Source organism: Mustela lutreola, chromosome 6 (genome assembly GCF_030435805.1).
Source record: "Mustela lutreola isolate mMusLut2 chromosome 6, mMusLut2.pri, whole genome shotgun sequence".
Classification (NCBI taxonomy): domain Eukaryota; kingdom Metazoa; phylum Chordata; class Mammalia; order Carnivora; family Mustelidae; genus Mustela; species Mustela lutreola.
The window spans coordinates 84142608-84164988 of NC_081295.1; the positions used below are offsets into that span (position 1 = coordinate 84142608).

The following is a 22381-nucleotide window of genomic DNA, read 5'->3' on the forward strand; positions in this document are numbered from 1 at the left end:
TTCAAGACTAACTGAAACTCTTTCACTGCCTATACCCATTCCACACACTAATTTTAGATAACACATAAACAGGGCTGTTGAGCGTTCTGAATGGAGCCACCATTAGCATAAGCTAAGATGTCTGAAGGTTCACTGCCAGGGTATATGATACTCTCAACCAAAATTCCTGCGACTCTAAGTTTATGGGTAGTGTATGAAAATTGAAGAGAAAATAAAAACGCCAAACGGGGACTGAAACTTAAAAGGCAGAGAAGCCTCAACGATCATGTCTCAAGAGGCAGAAGGGACTGGCTGCAGAGCTGCTCTCCATTCCTGCTCTTGCACTCTACACCCAGAGCTCTCCTTGCCACAGGGTCTCTCTTTGCCCTCCTGGAGCATCTGATCCTTTACAGGACATATGCAGGCATCACCCACTACAATCTGTTCTTAAGCAAACTGCTCAATGAAATTAGATTTACAGAAATACAGCATTCTTGTTTTTAATATATTATCCAATATTAAAAATTTTATTTTGCATAAGGTACTTCTCATCTTATATATCTCTACTCAAAGTAGGTTTAGGTTTTAGAAAGTGCTCTTAATCCTTAAAAGAGAATTTGCACTGCTCTGCCGTTTGCATTAGATTTTTTTCAAATTCATTCAGAAAGAAGATTGGTCTCTCTTGGGTAGTAACGAGCTACTCAGAAGACCCAACTTTGGTTTGAGGGTACAGAATGAAGCATAGTAAGACACATTTTAGATTCCAAATTCCAAATTCTGGTTCCCAAGTCTCAGTTCCAAAGTATATATATACAATTTCTCTTAGCATTCAGTAGGAACATGCTACCACAGCAAGTGTGACCTCAAAAACAGGCTCCTCCTGACAAGCACAGTTTGTAATCAATTGGGAGACACAAACAACAGATGCTTCTAATAGGTTTTCAACTTTTAAAAGACCACACAACATAAGGCAGTACTTGTCCTTTTAAGATATATGTAACTGCTTCTTTGTTGGGAAAGAAAAGTAATATTATATGTATATTCACACATGACAGTGCTAAAGAAAACTGTAATAAGAAAATACATTTTGAATAAACAAAAAGAACAGTTTTAGATGACAAAAAATTTTATAAGTTGACTAAAATCACTGCTACAATTGTGGTTTACCTGCTCTTTTTCAAGCATATCTGCTTTACGTAGTATTTTCATTGCATATACATGCCCTGTATCTTTCTTCTGAACAAGCCGCACCTAAAAGTTATAAAAGAAATGCCAAGTCAAAAGTTCACAATGTCAAGCTAGCGCTTTCATGTACTACAAGAAATAATTTAAACCAAAAAAAGTATTACAATATTAATATAAGCAACCAGCAATAACAAAGCAGAAAAAAGTGCCTTTTAATGTTCCAAAATGGATATATTTATTATATACCATGAAGTCAGCCCTGGAAACATTCTCAAACATCTCCACATCTGAACAGCTTTGGCTCCCTAGCTGAACACATCAATCTAATTTAAAACCCTCACTTTCAAACTTAAGGACTCATTACACCCAAGGTACATGTCATCCAATCAGCTCAGAACCCTAAGGAAGTGATGACAACAATGTTTAATACAATAGCAAAAGCTCATGCATAGGAAAAATGTCTAGAAGGGAAAAAACCCTAAAATGTATAATTAGGGAAATGGGGTTTTTGCAGTTTTCCTTTCTCTTTTTTATCTTCCAATGTTTTGAGAAAGAACAGGTAATTTTATGATGAAAAGAAAACTAATGGCCTACAAATCCAAAGACAAACCTCTTGGCAAGTCCCTGCATACCACCCCCCCGCACCACACCCCCTTCCCCAATAAGTAAGCTTTCTTCTCCCTGCACTTTCTTCAGTTTTTCCTGACTGAGTCCCATGTCCATTCCTCCCTGAACAGAAAGCCCTTTTAGACGTGGTACTGTACCTTTCCCTCTCTCCACAAGCCAACAGGGATTCTGAACACTGAGGGATCAATTTAATCTTTCACTTGTGCCTCTAAGTTCGTTGCTCACATTTCCCCTAGGTATGGCTTTTTAATAATATGCTGCTCCTTTTATACAAAGTTAATGAAACTATTGCATCAGTAAGCCGTTCACTTTGGGTGTTTTCCTTTAATGAAGATGACCTTGCACGGGCTCATTCAAACCCTCCCCAACAGACTGCCCTTGTGACTAAGCAGGATGCGTCTACAGGACCAGGTGGGATAAAGTGGCAAATGCTTTTAACTCTCTACCACTACCTGTATAACCCATTCTTATAAATTCTGTTTCCTAGGGCCATCATTAGAGCAATAGCAATCTGAGGGGAAGAAGGGTGGAGATATGCTGTTAGTTTGCTCCTGGAGAGGCAATATGATCCTAGGAAAAGCGAGAGCTTTAAGTTCAGGAACTCCTTTAAGAAACAAAGCAAATGGGCAAAGGGGGAAAAAAGAGAAAGAGGCAAACCAAGAAACAGACTCTTAACTACAGAGAACAATCTGATGGTTACCGTAGGAGAGGCGGGTGGGGGGATAGGTGATGGTGATTAAGGAGCACACTTGTTGTGATGAGCACCAAGTAATTAAAAACTAAAAAGAAAAAAAAAAAAAAATCAGGAACTCCTGGGCCCAACTTCTGGTACTGCTGCTCACTGGTTGTGTGACAATGGAACATTATATATCCCCCCTGAGTCTTAATTTCATCATCCATAAAATGAGTTATTGTCATGATGGTAAGGGAGAAGCACTCAGTAGATAATAAGTATTGATTTCTTCTACCTTTCAACTCTCCCTCTAGATCAATACTTAGAGCATCAACACCATCTCTGGCAAAACAGAAGAACAATCAGAGACCTGGGACAGTGGAGGGGGAAATAAAGGACAGATGGAGCAGTTACGAGGTGGGGCTGGCATGCCTGACCCACCTACCCCATATTGCAGATCTATCAACAATCAAGAACTCACGGGATGTCAGCAGCTTCAGAGTTGTGTGGTGTTTTTATATCTGATAAATAGCTGTGGTTTTTTACCTCACCGAACGCTCCTCTGCCTATTACTTTTAAGGACTCAAAATCTTCCAATCCAAGTCTTGTTCTCTTCAAACGAAGAAACTCTGTTTCCTTCCGTGCATGCGCTGACCTCCTCAAACGCTTCTAATGTTTAAAGGGAGAGAGAAGGGGAGGAGCTGAAACTGCAACTTCATAGCAGTCTTAATTTCGAATGGGAAAGCAGGACCAAGCGGACTAAGTAGAACCTTCTGAACCCTTAAGAAGTCACATCTCTCCTCGCCAGCCTTTGGACACAATAACCAAACCATACCGAACAGACAAGTGCCTCCTCTGAGGACTCTGACCAACCTAGTTTGGCAATCAACTATCCTAACTTTTCTAAAGAAGGAAGAATAAACAATCAGTATTTTTCTTTAAACTTCTATAAAATAAAAGGGTATAGGGTTTTCTCTAATTTCCCTCTGGGTTTAGTCTTTTTTTATACATTGGAGTTCATTTTATGCTCTATATTTCCTACAAGTTTTCAGTATTTTTCACCATTTTCCTGAATTCTATGATTCATTCCTATTTTTGAAGGCATTTCCACTTTCAGTTCCTTGAATAGTTTCTTAACTGTATTTTCTCCTACCACATCAGTAGACACTGGGAGGACTCATCTGAAGAGATATTTTGCCTGGATAATGATTTCAGAAATTTGCTCCACTCCTATCGAGACTTTTCTGTGATTTCCATAAGTATGCTATAATCTGTTGTTGTTGTTTTTTAATGTTAATGTGATCTCATCTCTTTCTTTTCTTGGAATTCTAAATCTAGTTAATTTATTACAACTGTGTCTAGATAAATCTTCCTCTCCCTGATACTTAGTAATGAATTTCTCCCTTTGCATGAGTACCTAAATCCAGAAATACATCAGCCCTCATAAATTCCTCTAAGCCAAGCACCCTATGTACCAAGGCTAACAACTTGCTGAACAAGATTTGCCAAGCTGGGTTCAAGGAAAAATTTCCCAATATGAATTACCTCTTCATCTTTTAGGCCTTCTTCTTCCATCACTTTCTCTAACTTCTTTTGTCTAAAAATAAAGATATTTGAAATAACAATTGAATACCTTTCTGAAAAGTCCATATAAACACAATATTTTTTTAATGGTAAAAACAGATAAATCTCAAGTGCTCATTAAAACAACAAATTAAAGGGTACCTGGGTGGCACAGTCAGTTGGGTTACTGCCTCTTGGTTTCAGCCCAGGTCATGATCTCAGGGCTGTGAGATGGAGCCCCACATTGGGCTCTGCGCTCAGCGTGGAGACTACTTGAGGATTCTCTCTCTCCCCCTCCCCACCACTTATGCACACATGTGCTCTCTCAAAAATAAATCTTTTTTTAAAAAACTACAGTTACTAACATAAGTGAAAAGATTCCCACCCTTTGTTAGTTCTGCATTTTGAAAAAGACCATATGTTAATGCAAGAAAGAATCCTATTTCAAAATGAAAAGTTCTCTCTCTTTTCTCAAGTATTTCCCCCTTAAACAAACCACAAACAGCTGGTGTTTGATAACCTCTTCTATCAGGGTGTCTCTCTCTCTCCCTGACTGAACTTCACTTCCTTTATTTTTATATCTTCCTGCTCCTCCCTGCCATAAGCAAAGAGCAATAAACAACAGTAAAGGCAGAATTCAGAGATTCAAGGGGAGAGGCAGGAATGATCAAAACAGGTGACTGTCACCACTATTAAAACTTAAAAGACTCTAGGGGCACCTGGGTGGCTCAGTGGGTTAAAGCTTCTGCCTTTGGCTCGGACTGTGATCCCAGGGTCCCAGGATCAAGCCCCTCATCAGGCTCTCTGCTCGGCGGGGAGCCTGCTTACCCCAACTACCCCGCCCCGGCCGCCTCTCTGCCTACTTGTAATCTCTGCCCAATAAATAAAAATTAAAAAAAAAAAAAACTTAAGACTCTAAATTCCTGGAGTATTAAACCTTAAAAACTGTATCCAAGAATATTTTTTTATCTACAGTCTCATATTGATTTGATAGAACTAAAAGAAATAAGAAAAACTTCCTCAGAACTAATTCTATACAACATGCATTTTTTTCAGCATAGTAAGTGAAAGCATGCTGGCTGGGGTCTCTATCCCTTCCTTATCAGCGTTTCAGGTAACAGGCGATGTGGGCAGGACAGGGAAGAATGACAGTAGGAATATAGGGCTCCTGAGTGCTGCAGTCAGTTGAGGGACCGCCTCTGGATATTTGGCTGGTGTTGTGATCTCAGGGTCATGGGATCAACCCCAAGTCAGGCTCTGCACTAGGCACACAGTCTGCTTAAGACTTGCTCTCCCTCTCCCCACTGTGCACCCTGTCTCTCTTCCTTATCTCTCTTTCTAAAATAAATAATAAATCTTTAAAAAAAAAAAAAAAGGAAAGAAAGTAGGGAGTACATGAAGCAATACCTTGAAGTCTAATGCAGGGAGGTATGCAGCACTTCAAATGTCACACTGAAAGGCCTGGCTCTTAGTGTGGAAACAACTAAGAGCTCCAAGGGTTTGTGTGTAAAGGAGTGATGTGAAGAGGTTTCTATTTTAAAATGACAGCCAGCAGTAAGGAGCTGAAAGACTGGCAGGGAAAGTAACTGACAAAGACTGAAGCAAACTAAAAGCTCTCATAATGATTCAGATACGGAGTCCAGATCTGGAACAAGGGCTGGAAACCTAGAATGCAGTGAACAGAGGGACTATAAAGATGACTAAATGGCAGGAGGCGTCAAAGGAAAAATCTTAGACTTTCTTGTGTGGGAGGATAATGATGCTGCTAAATGAGAAAGGGAAACACAGAGAAAGGACCACAAGAAGATAATGGGTTTTATTTGGGTCAATAAATAATTATTGCAATAACAGCAATTAGTTAAAATTAAAAGCATGTTAGAAATCATATTACAGGGGCACCTGGGTGGCTCAGTGGGTTAAGCCGCTGCCTTCGGCTCAGGTCATGATCTCAGGGTCCTGGGATCGAGTCCCGCATCGGGCTCTCTGCTCAGCGGGGAGCCTGCTTCCCTCTCTCTCTCTCTGCCTGCCTCTCTGTCTACTGTGATCTCTCTCTGTCAAATAAATAAATAAAATCTTTAAAAAAAAAAAAAAAAGAAATCATATTACAAGTCTACAGTATCAGATGATACATATCAAGTTGAGTCTAAGCTCTCAGGAAGTGAAAAGATCTACTCTGACCCTGTTGGGGGGATGGGGGGAGCACTTCCATGGCTTCCAGCCTGCCTACTTCTCTGGGTTTCCAGAATATTTTGTGATATGCATCTTTGTTTGCAAGTATATTGGAGGGGTAAGGCTGTACTTACTGTTGGCATTTTCAGGAATATATGCTAATTAGTTGAAGTAGAGAAGAGTAAAAAGAATCAAAGATAACATCAATAACTCAACCATGGTTAGCTCTTTTTATGCCTCGAATATCAAACATCATCATACTTTCTGACTGTATTCTTTTGAATGATCACACCAGATTGAGCTAGAAGTCCAATGTGCTATCATACAATGTGTGTTCTAGAGATGGCTGCTTCTAACTCTATTTTAAATCTCAATTCAAACTAAAAAGTAGCTTGACTGCAAGTGTAAATTATTAAATTGCTTTCTGAACCTACCTGAGAGTAAAGTTATCAGAATCAACTCCTTGAACACAATCAGATTCTTCCATTAGAAAAAGTATCCAGAAAAAGCCTATCATGCAGAATTATCCATAGTAATGATTCATTGGGTCTAAGCCAATGAAGACCTTAAAGACACCCAAAATGGCAAGGATAGCCTGAAATGAGGCTTACAAGTGACAACCTCTGTGAGATGACACCAAGAAATTACTGTTAACTTTGTTAGATTCATGGTGGCATTGTAATTATACAAGGAAATGGCCATATTTTTAGAGATGTACACTTAAGTACGAAGGACTGAAATGACAGATGTTTGAAATTTGCTTTAAAACACAACAGGAAGAAAAAATAAAATGGAACAAATTTAACAAAATCTTGATAATTACTGAATCCGAGGGCTGACTATGGGAGTTCATTTTATTAGTCTTTCTGTGTGTGTGTTTAAAAGTGTTCATAATGAAAAAGAAGAGCAGGCCCCTCCATTGGTTGGTCTCTGATCAAAGATCCTTTGACGAAGCCATTCTTCCACACAACTCCAATGTTCCCCAGAAGAATTCTGGGAGAGAGACTGGCCACTTTCACGCTTAGAGGCCACACCCGACCTCACCTCATTACTTTCCATGAGCTCTATTAATTTGCATGTGAGCTCACTTCTCACAGAAGACAGTTAAGATTTTTGGAAGGCAAGGTTCATATCTGAATCCTCCTTCTCCACGAAGAATAGTGCTTTGTAAACAGCAACTTTATAAAATGTATGTCGCCAAATGGCGGATGGGAGGAGGGATCACAGTGTGTAATAATGTGCAGACACATTCATGACTATGTGTGTAATTAGCCCCCTTTGCTAATATTAAATTCACCTCACAGCACAGCTTGGTCAGCTTGGTTCAGAGGCTGCAGGGATAGAAGAAAAGGGCTAGTGAATTCCACAAGAGCTGACCAGACAATATTTCTCATTTGAAATGATGATGAAAATCAATGAAACGATGATGAAAAATTAAAAATGAGGGAAAACAGTACAGAAATAATCACTGTCATTTTCATGCTCAAAACAGAAAATTCTCAAGAAATACCCTAAAAATGAATTTAACACAGATTTTTTTTTAAATCTCAACAAATTGGGGTTCCTGGGTGGTACAGTAGATTAAGTGTCTGACTCCTGGTTTTGATCTCAAGGTCATGAGATCATGCTGGAGTCAGTTCCCCGCTTGGAGCTGAATCTGCTTGTCCTTCTTCCTCTGCCCCTCCCTACTGCTCTCTTAAAAAGAAAAAATCCAACAAATTACTTTGGTTTGACTGATGTATCTAGTCAGTGAATAACATTCAAAGGTCAAGACTTGCTCATCTCTGGGACTTAAATAATACTGACACTTGCTCACTAATAATAATCACATATTGCAACTCAGTATCAGATCAGACCAAACACAGACACAAGAAAACCTGGGTAAAAATACCTAAAAGGAGGGCACCTGGATGGCTCAGTTCATTAAGAAACTGCCTTCGGCTCAGGTCATGATCCTGGAGTCCAGGGATCAAGTCCCACATCAGGCTCCCAGCTCTACAGGGAGTCTGTTGCTCTCTCCGACCTTCTCCCTCTCATGCTGTCTCTCAAAGAAATAAAATCTTTAAAAAATAAATAAATAAATAAATAAATACCGAAAAGGAGTAGCAGACAGTGCTGGTTCTCAGTGGGTAAAATGTAGGAAAGTTTTTATTTGACTTGGGGGCTGGAGAGGAGGGAAGCATACCATTATTTCCCATTAAATTGGATTTTTGTGGCTTTAATTAATCCACCGAAATAGTATTCATGAAGAACAGAAACAACACAGAATATTTTATAAGAAAAAAATGTCAGCTTTCTCAGTTTTGATTTCAGATTGCTATAAATTATTTTTTGCATGAATAATTCGGCAAACATCAATATTTACTGGATACCTAGCATCACATAAGAGAGAGAACAGAAGAATTGCTATAACTAGATAACCTTACCATCAGAGGCAAAACAAAGATTAAATGAAGAAGATAAACTTGCACTCCTGAGTGGGTTCAGTTGATAGTCTACCAGTAGCATTACCAGGAGACCATCAAACAGACACCCGACTTAGGGGGCTTAATTGTTTATAAATAGATCAATAGAACTTGCTATAATGTTTCTAAACTCACTGAATGTTCTCATATTCTACTTCTATACAGGAAAGCATTCCTAAATGATTTTTCTTCTTTCTTCTACCTCTAAGCTTTGGCTTCATCTCCCCTGTCATTAAGTACTTTGTTTCAAATATAACCTAGTATTCTACTATAAATGGAACAATGCAAAAGGTGCATATGTGTGGAATAAATATTAGAGATTTTAAAGGAATCCAGACAAGGCATATATATTAAAAATTTATATAACCTAATCTCAAAATTTACTAGCCCAATACTTATTTCAAACCACTCATCACATACTAGTGATATACTCATAATAAAATGTTTATCATTGTCTCATATTATTTAGACTCTGCTTGTTTATCAAGGTTCTATGACATTTCCACCCATAACATGAAAAAGCCTGAAAGTCCATTTCTTATAGGCTTGGGTTTTTTCCTTTTTCTTCCGTCCTTCCTTCCTTCCTTCTCTTTTCTTTTCTCTCTTCTCTTCTCTTCTCTTCCCTTCCCTTCTCCTTCCTTCCTTCCTTTCTTTTTCTTTAAGTAGGCAATGCGGGGCTTAAACTCAGAACCCTAAGATTAAGACCTGAGCTGAAATCAAGAGTCAGACACAATCAGCTGAGCCATCCAGGTGCCCCATCTAATAATTCTTTTTCTTTTTTTTTTATTCTACTTATTTATTTGACACAAAGAGAGGGCACACAAAGCAGGGGGAGTGGGAGAGGAAGAAGCAGGCTTCCCGCTGAGCTGGGAGCCCAAGCCAGGCTCGACCCCAAGACCCTGGAATCATGACCTGAGCCAAAGGCAGACACTTAAAGACTGAACCACCCAGTACCACCATGATATAACACTTATTAATAACATAAACAAAACCATATGTCATATTGTTCCTAGAGAATGTGATAATATATTAATAATGAACCATAAGGCAGAGCCAGTAGGATTAAAAACCAACTATTATTAAATAAAACAAGGTTCAGTTGGTTGAGAATCCAACTCTGGGTTTCGGCTCAGGTCATGATCTCACAATCGTGGGACTAAGCCCACATCAGGCTCTGTGCTCAGCGCAGAGTTGGCTTCAGATTATCTCTCTTCCCTACAGCTCACACGCATGCTCATTCTTTCTCTCTCAAATAAATAAATAAAAGCTTTTTAAAATAAACAAATAAATTGGGGTGCCTGATTGACTCAGTTGGTTCAGCATCTGGCCCTTGGTCTCGATTCAGGTCATTATATCAGGTTCTTGAGATAAAGCTCTACATCCTATTCCATGCTAAATACAGTCTGATTCTTGCTCCCTCTCTCTGGGCCTCTCCCTGCTCATGTTTGTGTGCTCTCTAAAATAAAAATAAATCTTTAAATAAATAAAAGAAGTAACTTAATCAGAACTCAGAGTATTTGTTTTGTGACTACAACACCAGAAACTCTGATTTCAATAGAGTGGTTGTATTAAAAAGAGCTATCTAGTAGTGAAAAGAAGGGCCATCCGTACCCCAATGTTTATAGCAGCAATGGCCACAGTCGCCAAACTGTGGAAAGAACCAAGACGCCCTTCAATGGACGAACGGATAAGGAAGATGTGGTCCATATACACTATGGAGTATTATGCCTCCATCAGAAAGGACGAATATGCAACTTTTGTATCAACATGGATGGGACTGGAAGAGAACACGCTGAGTGAAATAAGTCAAGCAGAGAGAGTCAATTATCATATGGTTTCACTTATTTGCAGAGTGTAACAAATAACATGGAGGACATGGGGAGATGGAGAGGAAAAGGAAGTTGAGGGAAATTGGAGGGGGAGATGAACCATGAGAGAATATGGACTCTGAAAAACAACCTGAGGGTTTTGAAGGGGCAGGGGGTGGGAGGTTGGGGGAGCCAGGTAGCCAGGTGGTGGGTATTATGGAGGGCACGCATTACATGGAGCACTGGATGTGGTACAAAAAACAATAGACACTGTTACGCTGAAAAGAAATTAAAAAAAAAAAAAAAAAAAGAGCTATCTATCTCCACTAGCATGCCTACAGATACACTGTGCAAATTTATTTTTGAATTCCCCATCTTCCTAAACAGGGCACTTACAGGCACTTGTCTATTTCAATAAGCAGCAGCTAGCTGTACAATATTTTGCTATTCCACATACAGCTCTGCATATTTAAAGTCTAATCATGAGTTACATCCTCTTGAAAAATGTGCCTGCAAAAGCCCTTATCAAAATATTAGCATATCAAATCTAGCAACATTAAAAAGAATAATACATTATGATCAAGATGGTTTTACCCCAGGAATGCAAGGTTAGTTTAAGATGCAAAAACTCAGTCCATGTAATTTATCATATTTTTTTAAAGGTTTTATTTATTTATTTTTCAGAGAGAGAGAGACTGTGAGAGAGGGAATACAAGCAGGGGAAGCGGGAGAGGGAGAAGCAGGCTTCCCGTGGAGCAGGGAACCCAATGCAGAGCTCAATCCCACGATGCTGGGATCATGACCTGAGCTGAAGGCAGACACCCAAACGACTGCGCCACCCAGGCACCCCTGTAATTCATCATATTAATAAAATAAACAATGATGCAAAAGGGGATGCAAAAAAATTATTTGACAAAATTCAACATCCACTCTAGTTAAAAACTCTCAGCCAACTAGGAACATAAGAAAACTTCCCCAACCTACAAAGGACATCCCTGAAAAACCTACAGGTAACATCACAACAAAGAGTGAAATATTGAGTGCTTTCACCCTTCAATCAGGAAGAAAACGAAGCTCTCTAGTCTCAACCACTTAGATTCAACATTGTACCTGATATCCTAGCCAAACCAATAAGGCAAGAAAAAGAAAGAAAAGGTGTCTCTTACTCTCACAAAACAAACTGAGGGTTGCCAGGGGTGGGGTGTTGGGTTATGGACACTGGGGAGGGTATGTGCTATGGTGAGTGCTATGAAGTGTGTAAAGCTGACAATTCACAGACCTGTGCCCCTGGGGCTAATAATACATTATATGTTAATAAGAAAAAAAAAAGAAAGAAAAAAAGAGAAAAGGTGTATAGATTGGAAAAGAAGAAGTAAAACTCTCTATTTGAATATGACGTGATTGTTTATACAGAGTATCCTAAGGAATCTACAAAAGAAGTTGGTAAAATAAATAAATTAGCAAGCTACAGGATTTAAGGTCAGTATACAAAATTCAGTTCTATTTCCATATACTAGAAGCAAATAATTGGAAAAATATTTTTAAATGTCCACTTAAAGCAGCATCAAAAAAAACCCCAAAATACTAGCAACAGAAGAAAAAAATAACATGTAAGATCCCCACACTAAACACTACAAAACACTGATGAGAAAAACTAAAGAATTAAGAGAATGGAAAAATATAGCATGTCCATGCATCAAAGATTCAATTCTGTTAAGATGTCAGTTCTCCCCCAAACTGGTCTATAGATTCAATTATAATCATAATCCCATCAAGCTTTCCTCTAGAAATTGACAAGCTGATTCTAAAATTTATATAAAAATACAAAGAACCTAGAATATCCAAAATAATCTTGAGAGGGAAACCCAAAACAATTAAATTTAAGACTTACACTAACTAGATGACTTCAAAACTTACCACGATACTAGAGTAATGAAGTGTGATACTGCCATAGGGACAAAAAGATCAGTGAAAAGAGAACAGAAAACCCAGAAATCGGGCCCTAGTTGGTTCAGTCAATAGAGCATGTGACTCTTGATCTAGGGGGAGTAAGTTCAAGCCCCACAATGGATGTGGAGATTACCTAAAAAAATCTTTAAAGAAAGAAAAAAGAAAGGAAGAAAAAAAGAAACCCAGAAATACACACACCTTACATGATATTTGATTTTTGACAAAGGTGCCAAAGAATCTAATGGGGAAAGGAAATCTTTGCAGCAAAGGGTACTAAAACAACTGGATATTCATAACAAAAATAAATAAATAAAGCTCAACCCCCATCTCACTCACTTATTAATTCAAGATGGATCATAGAACTAAATGTAAAAACTAAATTATAAAACTTCCCGAAGAAGATACAAAAGAATATCTTTATGACTTGGGGGCAGAAAAGTTTTACTATAAAAAAAATTGCCAAATTAGATTTCTAATTTAAAAACGGAATTTAAAATTTCTGCTTATCTGAAGACACTATAAAGAATGAACAGGAGGGGCATCTGGATGATTCATAGGTTAAGCCTTCTATTCTTGACTTTGGCTCAAGGTCATGACCTCAGAGTTATTAGATTGAGCCCTGTGTTGGTCTCCAAGCTCAGCACAGAGACTTCTCAAGATTCTTCCCCCCGCCTTCCCCTCAGCACGTGCCTGCGCATGTGCTCTCTCTCTCATGCATGCTCTCTCACTCTCTCTCTCTCAAATAAATAAAATCTTTTAAAAAGGGGGGGGGGACACAGACATTTTGTTAGCAAAAATGTAAAGCAATTGGAAGTATCACACAAGGCTGATGATATTATGGAAAAAAGTCTAGCAGTTTCTTATAAAACTAAACATACACTTATGTATACTTATGGTCCAGTAATTCCACTCCTAAATATTATTTACCCAAGAATCGAAATCAAATGCTCATAAAAAGATTTATACACAAATGTTCATAGAAGCTCATTCAAAAGAGCCCAAAACTCAAAAAAGCCCAGATGTTTATCAACAGAAGAATGTAAAAACAGAGGTATAGTTAGAAAACAGAATGGTACCCAGCAATATAAAAGAACAAAGTATTGACACAATAGCAACATGGGTGAACCTTGAAAACATCAGGCTGAGTGAAAGATGCCTTACTCAAGTGAGTACTTACTACATCAATCTGCTTACATGCTTCATTTATATGGAACAGGCAAGAGTAATCTATGATAGAAACAAAATTCCAACAAAATCTATGATAGAAACAAAATTCCAACAGTGGTTGCCTGAGTTTGGAGGAATGTCTCCAGAAAGCAAAGGACTTTCTGGAATGATGGTAATGGTCTAAGTCTTGATAGGAGTTTAAGTTCTACAGGTATATACATTTGTCAAAACTCATTGACTGGTACCCTTCAGATTGTGCATTTCAGATGGAACCCCACACTATGTGTAGAAATTACTTTAAAAAAAAAAAAAAAGAAGAAGAAGAAGGGGCACCTGGGTGTGGCTCAGTGGGTTAAATAAAGCCTCTGCCTTCAGCTCAGGTCATGATCCCAGGGTCCTGGGATCAAGCCCCGAATTGGGCTCTCTGCTCACTGGGGAGCCCTCTTTCCTCCCATTCTCTCTGCCTGCCTCTCTGCCTACTTGTGATCTCTCTCTGTCAAATAAATAAATTAAAAAAAAAAAAAAGAGGGGCACCTGGGTGGCTCAGTTGTTAAGCCTCTGCTTTTGCTCAGGTCATGATCTCAGGGTCCTGGGATCGAGCCCCGCATCGGCCTCTCTGCTCAGCAGCAGTCTGCTTCTCCCTCTCCTTCTGTGCTCTTTCTCTCTCTCTCTCAAATAAATAAATAAAATCTTTACAAAAAAGAAAAAAAAAAAGGAAAAAACACAACTAGAGGAAGACTGTGCATTTCACCATATGCAAAATTCACACTCTCTTAAAAAAAAAATATATATATATAGAGAGAGAGAGAGATACAGAGATATATATAAAGAGAGCGAGCGAGTGAGCACAGACATATTACAGAAGTAAAACATAATGACACCTCCAACATATTTTGTATGTATGTGTGTATTTTAAGATTTTATTTATTTATTTGACAGAGAGAGATGGGAGAGAGGGAATACAAACAAGAGGAGCAGGAAAGGGAGAAGCAGGCTTCCCACTGAACTGGGAGCCCAATGAGGGGCTTGATCCCAGAATCCTGCAATCATGACCTGAGCCAAAGGCAGAGGCTTAACAACTGAGCCACTCAGGTGCCCCACCAACATACTTTGAAGCAAGTAAAAAATTAGGATGGTTTAATGAATGGATAGAGAGACGGATAGATGAATACATAATACAATAATGAATGACAATTATATAATCTAGATGATATATAAAAGGGTATTCAGCATATTAATCCAGTTTTTCTGCATATTTGAATATTTTCATAATAAAATGTTGGGAATAAAATTTCAATTACGAATTACTACATGAATAGTGTACATTGGATCAATAACAACAGGTGCCAAGTGATTAAGTGATCACTCTGTGAGAAACACTATGGTGGTGACTCACATTCGTTATGTATAATCCCCAGAGCCAATATTGCAAGGAAAGTATTATCCCCATTTTCCAGATAGGAAACTGATACACAGAAAGACTAAGAAACTGGGGGGCTTAGTGGGTTAAGCCTCTGCCTTCGGCTCAGGTCATAATCTCAGGATTCTGGGATCCAGCCCCGCATTGGACTCTCTGCTCAGCATGGAGCCTGCTTCCCCCTTTCTCTCTGCCTGCCTCTCTGCCTACTTGTGATCTCTCTCTCTCTGTCAAATAAATAAATAAAAAGTCTTAAAAAAAAAAAAAAAAAAAAGACTAAGGAACTTATTCCAGACGCAGACAGCTCCTAAATGATAAAGGCAGGATTCTAAATCCAGGTCTGATTCCGTAAGGGCTGCTCTTTCCGTTACATCATTCTGCCTTAACAATGAATCCAAGGATTTGGCCCAATTAATTTTTTTATACTACTGTGGAATTCTGTGGGGTTTTTTCCCCTAAGAATTAATTTTAAGTAACTTCTGCACCCAATGTAGGGCTCAAACTCACAACCCCAAGATCAAGAGTTGCATGCTCTACCAACTGAGCTGGCCAGGGACCCCTGTGCTACTGACTAGTAATAGAAAGAAGTGTGTAAATAGCAAGGGCTTTGGAAATCAATGACACTGTCCTTCCTTTGTAATGGGATAGGCTATTACATGGCTGCTGCTATTCTTACCTCCTTTCAACGATGTTATGAATGTGTCTTATGATACTAGACACAAATGCCAAAACCATGACACAATTATCTCAAACACAGCCCTTTACCTCATTTCTCGTTCTTCATGTTGAGCGATAAGGTTGCTATAAAAATTCTCCAGTGTCACTTTGGTCATGGTCACCCTTTCCTTTGTGTGATTACTCATGGAGGAGCAAGGTGTTGAGCCTGTCATTGCCATGGCCGCTAGAAACAAAGAAAGACGTATTAGTTTTGGAGTTAGAATCCACCAATTATGCACTCTCCTAACTTACTGGTAGGAAAGTAAATTGGTGCAAGTTTTCTGGAAGACAAACATATAATATACAACAAAAGCCAGACAAACAGAATACTTGGTGAAAATAAATATACAGTAATGTCCTATGACCCAGAAATACCACCTCTAGGTATAAGGCCTAAAGAAATTGTCTCACAGACTCTTAAGAAATGCACAAACTTGTGCATTACAGGGGATGTTTATTATGCCATCATTTGTGTTACAGTAAGCTGAAGCGAATTCAGAAAGAAAATAAAGAAAATGCTGTGGGTGCACATAAAGAAATAATATGCAGCGGTGAGAAGCAAATCTATTTGTATCTAAAAGTGACATGAATAGATCTTTAAAACATATGTTGTAATTTTATTTATTCATTTATTTATTTATTTATTCGACAGAGAGAGACAGCAAGAGAGGGAACACAAGCAGGGAGAGTGGGAGAGGGAGAAGCAGGCTTCCCGCCAAGCAGGGAGCCTGATGCAGGGCTCAATCCCTGCACCCTGGGATCATGACCTGAGCCAAAGACAGACACTTAAGGACTGAGCTACCCAGGTGCCACTTTATGCTGTAATTTTAAAAAGGAAGAGAACAAGATCACAATACCATAAACGCAAATAAAGAATATATAACACAGACACAGTTTAATTCTTTGTCATCCAAGAATCTACATTGGAGAAATCAAAGACCCATAAGGATTCATACACGGGGGTTCAAAGTAGCACTCTGAACTTGAATATCCAACAATAGGAATGAGAAGTCCTATAGATAAATAATGAACAATTAAAATATGTTCAAATGTTGAACATCAGGGGAAATGTTTCCAATCCAAGTGGAAATAGGTAACAGAACAGTATACCATGATCTCAGTTTTATTTATGTGTTTACTAGAGGTGCACAGAATTATTTGAAATATGTATCAAGAGGTTACTAATGGCATAATTCCAGGCAATAAGAATGCAATAGATCATCTTACTCTTGTTTGGGCTTTTCCACATTTTATGTATTTTCTTCAATGAGCATGTACTATTATTTTTAAATTACCAATAATTTTTAAAGACTGTTTTTAAGTAATTTCTTCCCCCAATGTGGGGCTCGAACCTACAAACTTGTGATCTCTGTCTGTCAAATAAATAAATAAAATCTTTTTAAATTTTATTTATTTATTTGACAGAGAACACAACAAGGCAGAGAGGCAGGCAGGGAGAGAGAGGGAGAAGCAGGCTCCCTGCAGAGCAGAGAGCTCAATGCAGAACTCGATCCCAGGACCCTGAGATCACGACCCAAGCTGAAGGCAGAGGCTCAACCCACAGAGCTACCCAGGTGCCCCCTGAATCATAATTTTAGTGATGGAAAGGATCTTAAAAACAAAAAACCCTAACTTCCTCGTTTTACATATGAGAAACTGATATCAACAAGGTCTAAATAGCTTATAGAACATTTTTTTCCCAAATTTAAATCTCATTTTCACCCAGATATTTTTGCCAGCCCATACTGTCACACTTGGCCAGACCATTCACCAATCTGGACTTGCTCCAGCATTGGCAATAATGCTCAATATTTTACCCTTATCATGCCTCCCTCCAACATGACCTGCCTCTAAGTCTGTCCTTTCGTCCCAATACAAAGCTGAGAAAAAATCAGGAGGGGCTAAGGGCCATTTTCAAAGATAGTACACTTTATGAAAAAGTTTCCTTAAGGTTCTTCCATTAATATTTAGCAGCTTTTTTAAACTGTCTCATAGATTAAGGCTATTAAGGAATGTGCAAACACTTATTACTACTAAGACAAACTTAACATTAAGCAATTTTATTAAAAGATACTCAGGGAAAAATCATGTAAAATAATCCTTTCAGAGCAGAGATTCAAAATAAAGGCTCTACTTCAAGTATTTTTATTCATGAAATGCCAAAATTATCAGTAATAACAAATTCAAGAAAGTGAACTCAGCTCTACCTTACTATGTTATTTGTTACAATTTTATTTTTTATGGGGAAGTTTCTGCCAGTACCAAAGCAAACCCAAATATTTTTAGGCTATCAGAATTGTTTAAAGACCTCTGTTTTATGAAGCTTGGGTGTGGTTCCTTATTTGTCAGCCTGTACCCCCTCCACCCACAATGAAAACCACATGCACTCTAAGTCTGGTGAAATTTTCAAACCAGATTTAAAAACAAGTCTGAAGCAAGGGAGTGCTCTGTACTCCTCCCTTGTCTGAACATTTCTAGAGAACTTTTTATATATACATATATGTGGTTACATTTTAACAACTGAAATTATTCAACATAAAAATACAACTAAAGTATTTAAACCTACGACAACCAGTGCCTTTCATATCATAGGTGGTTAATAACAGTAAGTTGAGCAACTTAATGATTTTTTAGTTGTCAACAAAACTAAAGAACAAAATTACATTTACGTTGGTTAGGTATATAAATCTGAGGTGGAGAAACTTTTTACTCATTTAACTCACTGGCATGGCTTTCTAAGCTTTTAAAAAGATCAACAGGAGATTAAGTGTACTCAAAGATGCTCATATAACAGATGAACAGATTTAGCAGAATGATTTTCGACCTTCACATAGTCTCTAATGTAATGGCAAAGGTTACACTATCCTTCCCTTTGACCTTTCTTCAAAACCTTCTCCTCCTTCCCTTCCTCCACTCATAAAAGGATTATCCTATTCTAATAACCTTCCATCAAAAGATACAATTACTATTGCCCTATAGTAATTTATAGCTTTACTGGGTCAACCAAGTACTTTTTATAAGAGGGCTTTCCCTCACACTTTTGAGAATTCAAGCCTTCATGCCCTGACCCACAGGCCATCAGAGGTCCCTTCCCTGTTTGTTTCATTCTCCACCTCTGCAGAATTAGGGAATAGGTAGGTAAGAAATTCTTAAAAGTTTTAAAATTTAAGAAAAGAATGTGGTCTTCAAAAATTAGGGATAGGTACTGCAAACTTATATAAAAGTAGATCAAATGAGGGGGCGCCTGGGTGGCTCAGTGGGTTAAAGCCTTTGCCTTCGGCTTGGGCCATGATCCCAGGGTCCTTAGATGGAGTCCTATGTAGAGCTCTCTGCTCATCAGGGAGCCTGCTTCCTCCTCTCTCTCTCTCTGCCTGCCTCTCTGCCTATTTGTGATCTCTATCTGCCAAATAAATAAATAAAATCTTTAAAAAGTAGATCAAATGAAAACAATTTTTTATTCAACCTAGATGGTTATCCTTGGTTGACTGACTTTACAACGGTACTGTTATCTCTATGAATACCCCTTCCCTCACCAATTCTTTATTTCTTTGTGACTGACAATCCAGTATCTTCCATTTGGGCAAGTGAACACCGATACGAGTCCTTAAGAATCACGTATCTTAATTTGTCCTCCTGAACTGTAAGCCACAGGAAAACAAGCACCTGTCTTAGAGTACTTTTAATATCCTTCTCCCATCTCATGCACAATGCTATGCACTTCGTAAGCACCTTATGAAAGATTTACTGAGAGCTAAGGACTACGAGGAGCTAAGAATATATGTATGTATCGTGGGGATAGAGCTGGGAGGTGAAGTTGTTTTCCATACAAAGTTGGAGAATAGAGTTCTGGTCCTGTTGTGAGTGGAGCCTGTAATCGTGGTGTTTGTTTTATGTTCAGGGAAATGACATCTACTGCCTGGCTAAGTCTAATTTAGAGCCAAGGTGAATTGAAAGGGAGAGGAAGCACAAGGTTTACCTCACGTCAACCTTCCTCTGTACATTTCAAAAACAACAAGTTTCTCTTTGTGCCTTTTAGTCAATTCAAAATGCAAACTGGGAGATCTGATCTCTCCACTAGCTGCTTCTGCACACTTTCTGACACAGACTTTCCTCTATCTAAGTCCTTATCGACTTTCCTTTTCCACTCTCTTCTTGAAAAAAAAAAACAAAATCGTCACTCGATTTTCCTGTAATTTTAAGATTATTTGAAGCTCAGTACCCTAAGACTAACCATGGGGAAGGGGGCAGACTCCAAGGAACCACACCCCAAAACGAGCTTTGCACATCTCTGCCTCACACAACAGCTCTCAGGTTCTCAGAACCCAGAAAAAAGAAAAGAGGTGGACATTGGTAATGACTGAGATCCCAGAGGGGACTTGAGCGGACGCGGCGAGAACACAAAGCTGGCAACACGGGAAAGAGAAGAGAGCCTGGCTCCCCGCCCCAACAGCACAAAAAGAAAGAAAGAATGAGGTGGGGAGCCTGAGACTGGGAGAAATGTGGCGAGGACCGACAGGGGAGCCTCTGGAAACCGGGAGAAGAGGGGAAGCTGTCAGTAGGCTGAGGAGAGCGGCCGCGGGGCCGTCAGGACAGGGCTGGTAAGAGGAAACCGGCGGGAAGGGAGAAACCCAAAGAGTCGGGCGGAGATGAGAGGGAGAGCCTGGGATGGACTGAAGACAGCGGCAGCAAGACACTCACCAGAGCCCCGTGGGTGGAAGAGCAGGGGGCGGCGGACAGCCGCCGACGCCCGCCCGGCCAGCGACCTCTCTCGACCGGCGGACAGGCGAAGCCCCAGTGGCAGCAGCCCGCGGACTAGAGGAGAGGTGGGGACGCGTTAGGCTCTCTGAGGTAGGGATCGAGGGGGCGGGTGCGGGTAAGTACAACAGGAAGCGCTCCAACTGCCGGAAAAGACGGCAGCGCGAAGGGGCCAAGGCAGCCAAGTCCCCCGCCGCGTAGAGGGGCTGGCGCGGCAGCCAGAGGCCAAGACTGCGCAAGCGTGACTGCCCAGCGACGCGGCCGGGATTTTAGGACTGCGCGTGCGCGGCCGGGCCGCACCCACTCTCCCCGCCTTACCTGAACAGGAGGGGCCTTGAAGACGGCAGAAGCAGGGGATGTGGAGCGGTCTTGGTGCCGCTAGGCTGGGCTCGGGGAAGGTACCCATTGTTTTCTGGTTTCTTTGTGTTTGCTTTATTTGGAAATAATTATAGACTCACAGAAAGCTGCAAAGTTAACACAAGGAAGTCCCTGTACCCATCACCCACCCAGCTTCCCTCATCGTCTTACATAACCACGCTACATTAGCAAAACCAGGAAACTGACATTGGCACAATACAACTAACCAGACCAATACCACTGACTAGATTACAGACCTTACCCAGATTTAACCAGTTTGCCATGCACTCATTTGTGCCTCTGTGTGAGTTGGCGTGCTCTCACTCATCTACAGCTCTATGAAATTTTATTACTTATATCGTCGTCCTCCCTGATTTTTTTTTTAAGATTTTATTTATTTGACAGACAGAGCTCACAAGTGGGCAGAGAGGCAGGCAGAGACAGAGAGGAGGAAGCAGGCTCCATGCGGAGCAGAGAGCCGGATACGGGACTCGATTCCAGGACCCTGAGATCAGGACCGGAGCTGAAGGCAGAGGCTTAACCCTCTGAGCCACCCAGGTGCCCCCCTCCCTGATTTTTTATTATTGTAGCAATAAGACGGCTGGAGCCCTTGGTCCCCTCTTACTCTTCCTCAGTTTAAGGACTAAAATACCTTACTTGGGATCTGGAGAGCTCTCCTAATATCAGGCCATCAGGAGGGCATCCCAGTGTGCACAGAAGAACCTGCTTTTCAAAGCTATGCAACCCTTAGTCTGTACCACCCTGGAATAAAGAGGACCCAAGCCTTTGCACGTTCATTCTTTCCTTGAGAATGGAGCAAAGTGCTCTTGACCAGGAAGTGTCAGACTCCTGTAAACAAAGATGAGTAAGATATGGTGACTGCCTGCCTTCAAAAAGACCATGTAAGAAGCAAAATGTGCAAGTCATTTATTAGGGTGTTTTGTGCTAGTTTGGTGTCTCTCTCTTGAGTTACTGTAAGACTGTAGAGCTTGGTTTTCCCTTCAAGCTTGGGGTCCTGGGGTTTGTTTCTTTAATGGTCTTAAAAACATAGGCATTCCTTGACTGCTTTTATCTTCCTAAACTTCAAAGTTCAGTTTCCTTTTGTCTCACCTCAAACAAAAACCACTTCAGCCTTCATTCTCTCTGCCCAAAGGCCCTTCTTCCCCAACACCTTTTGTTAAAGTCCTACCTGTCCTTAATGACTTAATAACAGTAGGAGATGTTTGCATAGTGCTTTTCAGTTTGGAAAGCCCATTCTCTTAGTTAATCTAGTTCATCCTTACAAGTCTTTCGAGTCTTTGGCAGGTCACGCAGGATGAGTTTTTACACATAAAGTAACTAACACTCAGAGAAGCATAGTGACTTGCCTGAATTGTCACAGCTAGTAAAACAAACAGCAAAGAGAGGAGTCCCATTTTCTGGTTGCAAATCCAATGTTCTTTCTGCTTTCCCCTTTCCCCAGCTGAAACCTTATCTTTTCCTTGGAGACTTCCCAGTTTTGCAAGAAGCATCTCATCCTCTATTCTCTATCATTCTGTATGAACTTATC

At 39.9% G+C, this 22381-nt stretch overlaps 1 protein-coding gene across 3 annotated transcripts in view; it reads right to left on the reverse strand.

Annotated features, from left to right (window-relative positions):
* The window catches only part of STK38 (serine/threonine kinase 38), a 40586-nt gene extending 19921 nt beyond the window's left edge, over positions 1-20665 (reverse strand). The window contains exons 1-5 of one of the 3 annotated variants that reach the window (XR_009354676.1): positions 20419-20664; positions 15769-15904; positions 4010-4061; positions 3011-3133; positions 1147-1230 (exon numbers count right to left, since the gene is read on the reverse strand). Coding sequence is in view for 2 of the 3 variants with exons in the window: in XM_059177771.1 (XP_059033754.1) it covers positions 1147-1230; positions 3011-3133; positions 4010-4061; positions 15769-15899 (390 nt within the window). In the remaining variant the exon portion in view is untranslated. Of the gene's footprint in view, positions 1-1146; positions 1231-3010; positions 3134-4009; positions 4062-15768; positions 15905-20418 lie in introns of all 3 variants that reach the window. The other 2 variants (XM_059177771.1, XM_059177772.1) reach the window with 2 other exon arrangements.
* Positions 20666-22381: the final 1716 nt, after the last annotated feature.